Source organism: Lathamus discolor, chromosome 3 (genome assembly GCF_037157495.1).
Source record: "Lathamus discolor isolate bLatDis1 chromosome 3, bLatDis1.hap1, whole genome shotgun sequence".
NCBI lineage: Eukaryota > Metazoa > Chordata > Aves > Psittaciformes > Psittacidae > Lathamus > Lathamus discolor.
This window is the reverse complement of record NC_088886.1, coordinates 105,652,169-105,658,168: the sequence shown is the minus strand read 5'-3', so window position 1 is coordinate 105,658,168 and position 6,000 is coordinate 105,652,169. Positions and strand designations below refer to the sequence as shown.

General features: G+C 36.3%; 1 protein-coding gene across 1 annotated transcript; it reads left to right on the top strand.

Moving 5' to 3' along the window:
• Positions 1-228: 228 nt before the first annotated feature.
• ATOH7 (atonal bHLH transcription factor 7) lies at positions 229-811 on the top strand. Its single transcript, XM_065672823.1, has one exon. The coding sequence runs from the start codon at positions 229-231 to the stop codon at positions 661-663; it is 435 nt and encodes a 144-aa protein (XP_065528895.1). The 3' UTR covers positions 664-811.
• Positions 812-6,000: the final 5,189 nt, after the last annotated feature.

The window sequence follows — 6,000 nt, the reverse complement described above, 5'->3', positions numbered from 1 at the left end:
TAAGACATTAAAAACTCTTTATTTAAACAATAAGAAGACATTTTCAGACATTTTCAGAAGAACCGGAAGACCTTTTATTTTTTTATTACTAGATGCTAAGAAAAATATATCGTTGACATCTGGAAACTGATTGAAGAGGTACGCAGGCTACTCACATGAGTGCTTTCCCAGCCACTTTTTAGATAGCCTTTAAAAAGTAATCTTTGTGAAACTGAAGCTGCATCAAATATGAAAACCTGTAAATCCAGTCATTTGGATGCAGGCATAGAGTCAGACATCCAGTGCAGAAGTGGACCAGGCTGTGTTGTGAAGTGCAGTTCAGAAAGGATGGAAAGTGCTGCAAAGAGAAGACTGGCTGCCAACGCCAGGGAGAGAAGACGGATGCAAGGGCTGAACACAGCCTTTGATCGTTTGAGAAAGGTGGTTCCACAGTGGGGTCAAGATAAGAAGCTGTCCAAGTATGAGACCCTTCAGATGGCTTTGAGTTATATCATGGCTCTCACTAGAATCCTTGCTGAAGCAGAACGATACAGTACTGAAAGAGAATGGATTAGCCTTCACTGTGAACACTTTCATCCAGAGAGCTACCACCATTACACGGGACCAAAAATAGCAACGGACAGTGATCCATACGCACAGCGAATATTCGGTTATCACCCTTAACACTTTCAAATAGCTAATCAGAATTTTTCTTGAACTAAGAATATACAGCAGGCCAGATGTGTAATTTAATAATTAGCAAGAGTTAATCTGCTTGAATAAGGTAATACTGGCATTATAATAGCTTATTGTTGTTTGCATCTTATACTAATTTGACAATAAATTTGCTTTGAGAACTTTAAATCAAAATGCATTTAAGAAGATTGAATTCATTTAGTCCTGGTGGAAAGCATACTTTTAAATTGAAATCTTTTTGATGGTTGTTTTGTAGTTCATCTAGTTCATGTAATTCCTTTATTTAGTAAGTTTTTGGTGGATTTTTTTTTTTTTTTTTTTACTGTGGTGAATCATGACAGTATTTTCTACAAATCATGGGCTGGATTGGCCCATGGTGTAATGGAATGGAATAACATCAGAAATTAATTTCATTACATTTTTTTATTTTCCCATCAGCTTTGAAGTTATTCTTTGGTTTGTTTTCACATAAATGGCTCCCATGGGAAAAGTTTGATAATGTATTGGGGTTCTAGTCCTCAGAGAACTAACCTTCTTAAACTTTGTAAGTTTGACATATGGGTTCCAAGTTTCTGTAGATTTGCTTTAATCCAATTAATGGTGTCTTTTGTATGCTCAAAAAAGAGCTATTTGCAGGTCATAGAAGGGGTGTTTTTGTTTTCAATGGCTGTGAAAGCCCATGTTATTATATACCATAAATGAGAATACTCTTGTGGAAATAACCTAAACCTCTAGATTTTTGCAGACTTTAAATGTTTGGATTTTGTTTTCTAATTTTGTGTTATCTAGTAATGGTAACAGAGTTTGTAAATCATAAATAAAGTGTTTTCTATGCTATGTCCTCACCAACTGCCTGAAATACCTGCTCTAAGGAATTACTAGTGGATTTCCTACCACAAATGTTTTACTACTTCTGTCACAGTCCTTGTAGTTTATTAGGGTCGACTAGGTAGTGCAGAAGAATCAACTAGGAAATGATGCTTGCTTCCCAGTTAGTGTGTTTTATGTACTCTGAAAAACAGTCTTTAAAGATAAAAGTTTGGTAAAATGTTATAGAGCATTCTTGCAAAGCAGTTGAGTACATTTCAGCACTGGTGATGTCCTGAACAGCCTTTTGTTTGTTTGCTTCTTTCTCTTGTAGGGTATAGAGGGATCTGAGTAGAAAAGGCAGAAGAGGAAAGGGGGTTGGGTAGATCAAAAGCTGAATAGACTCAAGATAGCTGGAGAAGCAGATGTGTTTGCAGCATGATGTAGAGTCTGCAAAAGTTCAGCTGCCAATGGCTGGTATGATGGTGGCAGACTATGAAGCTGAAAGGTATTTTCGGTAGTGTTGCTGTGGGGAGTTCCCAGAAACAAGCCCTTGCTAGTGTTAGCCATGAGGGAGAAGGAGAAAAAGAGCTGCTGTCCCAGAACAGTTGTCCGTTGGTGGGTTTCCAGCAGGGAAGCCTGGCAGGTTCCCTGCTGGCTGCTGCCATGTCTCATGTTTTAGAATTCTTTCAAATGACAAATGGATAGCTCTGATATGAGTTACTTTCAACAACTAAGCAGCTTTCAGCAAAAAACAAAAGCATTAATAGGAACAAAGACCTGTTCTGGGGGAGAGGGACTCTGCTGAAGGAACAGTTGCATGCAAAGATCTGACCTTCCTGTCTGTCTTCTCTCAGAACCCTTATTGACGTTTTGCGCTTGGTCACTGTATTGCAGACTCGTTCTTTTCCTGAGGAGGGACTGTTCCTGGAGTGAAAGCTGCTGGGACAGCATTTAGGCTAGATTAAACACATATAGAAGAGGCACTGTATATTCTGAGCGACTCTCTCCTTTAAACACTGGAATTCAGGAGTTTTTAACATATACTTTAGCCTCTGTAAAGGTAATGGATAGTGCTGATTATTTAAGTGTGTGCGTTTTTCTTCTTGGGAATTATGGTAGATCTTTACCAGCCAACAGAAAGTGGATTTAGCCTTCTGGGAGTATGAAGTTATGTTAGTCACTGATTTCTTTGCTTAAGTTTATATATATGGAGAATAGAATTAATTGCTGTCCCTCATGTAGCCAATTTGATACTGCTTGAATTTTACTCATCACTAAAGGGCCAGTTTATATCTGTAATAATAATTAATGCAATCCTTAAATAATTAGATGATGTGCCATATTACAGTGGTTTATTAGCTGTAAACATTATTAGCTGTGAGACATTCTCACCTGCACTGCTAGCACGGTAGTGGCTTTTCTGTCCTGAAATGGGAATATGATGCAAATAAATTGTGCAATTATATGACATGGAAGGCTTAGTTTAGTGAAAGATAGCCTTCTAAACCTTAGGTGGGAAGGGTAATACGATACAAAGCTATAAATAACAGAGTAGTGTGCAAGAATGGTACTGGTGCATTTCTGCATTACTGGCATATAATTTGATTCTGTGGGACATGACAATGCTAATTTACGTAGAAGTACTTAATATAAATTTCTTTTCAGATTGTGTTTCTTCCATGCAGTGTTGTAATTTACTGTCTACTGCATATGATGATAGATATAAAAATAATGGTCTAGTATGCAGTGAATGGTTAGATGAATGATAGTAAGTTCACATAAAAAGGAACAAACCAACACAAACCATAAAGTATTTGTGGCCATATTACCAAAAATTATTAAGAATTGAAGCCAAAGTTCTAAAAAGCACTTCACTGCAGTACATAGCTTGTGAACACTTGCAAATCAGGTCATTGCATCAATTTCTGGTGTTTAATAATATGGTAAGATTATAATGCCTTTTCTCTTAGATTTGGTTGTGCTAATGGAATGTGAATGTTTTATTTCTCTCTATTGATAATAATTAGTAATATTACTAGTGGAAAAATTGTGCTTTTATATAATGCTGTAGTATTTTTTGTTTCTTGGGAGGGTGCAGTGTTGAGCTAGATGTTGCGATTTCCAATTTGCTATAGTACTGAAGGCAGCAAAGTAGTTCTTTGTAGTGTATAGACAGCTGTCTATGTATTGATGACTTGTCAAAGCTTTTTGCTGAGTGAGTTGGGAAGAGGATGAAGTTTAAACATAAAAAATTCTTTCTAAAGGCAGTCTGAAAAGCAGAAACTATCCATGCTGTTTTGGACTTCTAAAACACAGCTATTCAGGAAATCATAGGTTCATTTTCATAGCTTCCCTTTACAAATTCCTTAATGACACTTTGTGAAATGTAAATTTGACTGTTTAAGTTTAACTCGAGTTTGATTATTGCACTCAGATATGTTCCCCACTGGCTGTTTGATGCTTGTCAGATAAGGGCTGTGACTGTTTGTCTATACTGGACTTTACTGGTATAGGTGTTTGAAGCCCCCTCCCCTTAAATAATTATTGCTGCCAGTGACCCTCCAAATGAAGAAAAAGCTTAGATGCTCAGAGCTGGGTGTGTTCTTAGTGACTGAGTTTGTCTGCTTGTGACTTTCGTCCCACTTAACAGCAGTGCAAACCCGAAATACTTGTATTTGTAGTATCAGTACATTGTAATTCTAAACCCACATTATTGTAAAAACAATGGGGATGTGAAATGCTTGCTTCATTAAATATTTGTTGCATACTACACACATGCATGTTTTACTATTGAAATCCAGTGTGAAATTCTAATGGGCTATTTGTGGGAAATTAACCTTTGTACTTCTAAAAGGTTCAGATTGCAGGGGTTTCTATTTGAAGAAGCTATGGATACTCTGCTTCTGTGATTCTTTGAATTATATCACCCTATTCTGACAAGGTGCCCAGAGTTATTTTTGAACTCAAAACTGGAGTGGCATTTTTAACTGCAGTGATTTTTCAGTGGCCGACAGCAGAACTAGGGTAGCACATTCCTTAAATGTATGTTAGTAATGAAAAGACAGTGGTTTCTTCCTATGTATTGAAGTCATCAGTGAGTATGTATTAGCAGCGTATCTTACAACTTCAGTTCATTCCAATTTCAGGCTTCTGTTTTCCGTTTCACCATTTAGAAGGTATTTAGGGCACAGACCATCTTGTACTATACACACATACAGGGCAAAGCTCAGTTTTGGACTGGAATTGTTAAATAGTGCTGCAGTACAAATTCTGAAAAGTAAAATTGTTGCTAACCCTGGTTATACTCTTGTAAAGTCAATGACATTACAACTGCTTCATGTAGGCAAGCATGAGTATCATTAGATTTTTTTTAATGAAGTTTCCTATACGTTCTTAAGTAGAACTTCTCTGGTGAAATCTTTGTGGAACTCCTGTAGTGTGATGTGATTCACTAGGCACAAAGAATAATATGATTTTCAGTCAAATTCTTGATTTTCCAAAATAAGCTTTTTCCTTAAGATAGGCAGTCTTACACTTAGGTTAGGTTTCCAGCTACTTGAGCTAAATGACATGGATGCAGTTAGCTGTAATTTAGGAGTGAAATTTATCTAGGTTTGCTTTTTTTTTTTTCTTTTTTAATTCAGTAAGAATTTACGGAACAGCATCTGTTTGCTCTAATTATGTTCAGCTGTTCTATCTCTACAGAATATCCAGGAAAAAACAAATGTACAGAGAATAAAGACATGTTTATTCATTGAAGAAGCAGTGCAGTGTTTCCTCTACACAGGTATCTTGTAAGAAATATTGATTTCACCTGGCACTTGGACACTTTTAAAAACACGCCTTTTATTTGTAACATTAACTACATACCAAGAAAACATGGCTTTAAGAAAACCCATGTATAATATTTAAATATATTTTCTACAAAAGAATACATTTTAATATTGTCTACTAATATTTTTTCCTGGTTTGTACTTCAGTTTCCACTTGTACAGAAAGTAGCGTACAAAATATATCTTACACAAAGTTTGCTTAAAATATCTGGATATGTAACGCCAAGGAGTAAAAAGTTCATTTTTTAATGGCTTCCTGCCATTTTTCCAAGATTTCAGAATGTCCTCAGTATTTTTTCATTTCTTCACAAAGCTGTGTTGCCTGCTGCTAATGGACTGTGTGATCCTAAATGATGGTCAGTTTCTGAACAGAATTTCCCACTGGTGTAAATGGAGAGCTCCACTTAAATTCACAGAACATACAGCCTACGATTTCTTTGTATTATGTAATAAGTCGTTCTTTATAGTGGACTTGAAGTATAAAGGCGTTACTAAAAGCAGCTTGTGTTGCTTAGAGGAAATCATAAAATGTGTAGTAGCTGCTTTAGCCCATGGAGGTGTAGCTGAGGTTATCAGAAAAAGAAAGCATAATTTAAAACCAAAGTGAATTGATATGAAGAATTGATCAAAACCCCAACAACTACATTTCATAACTACCTTCTGGAAGCATGGCTTTTGTATA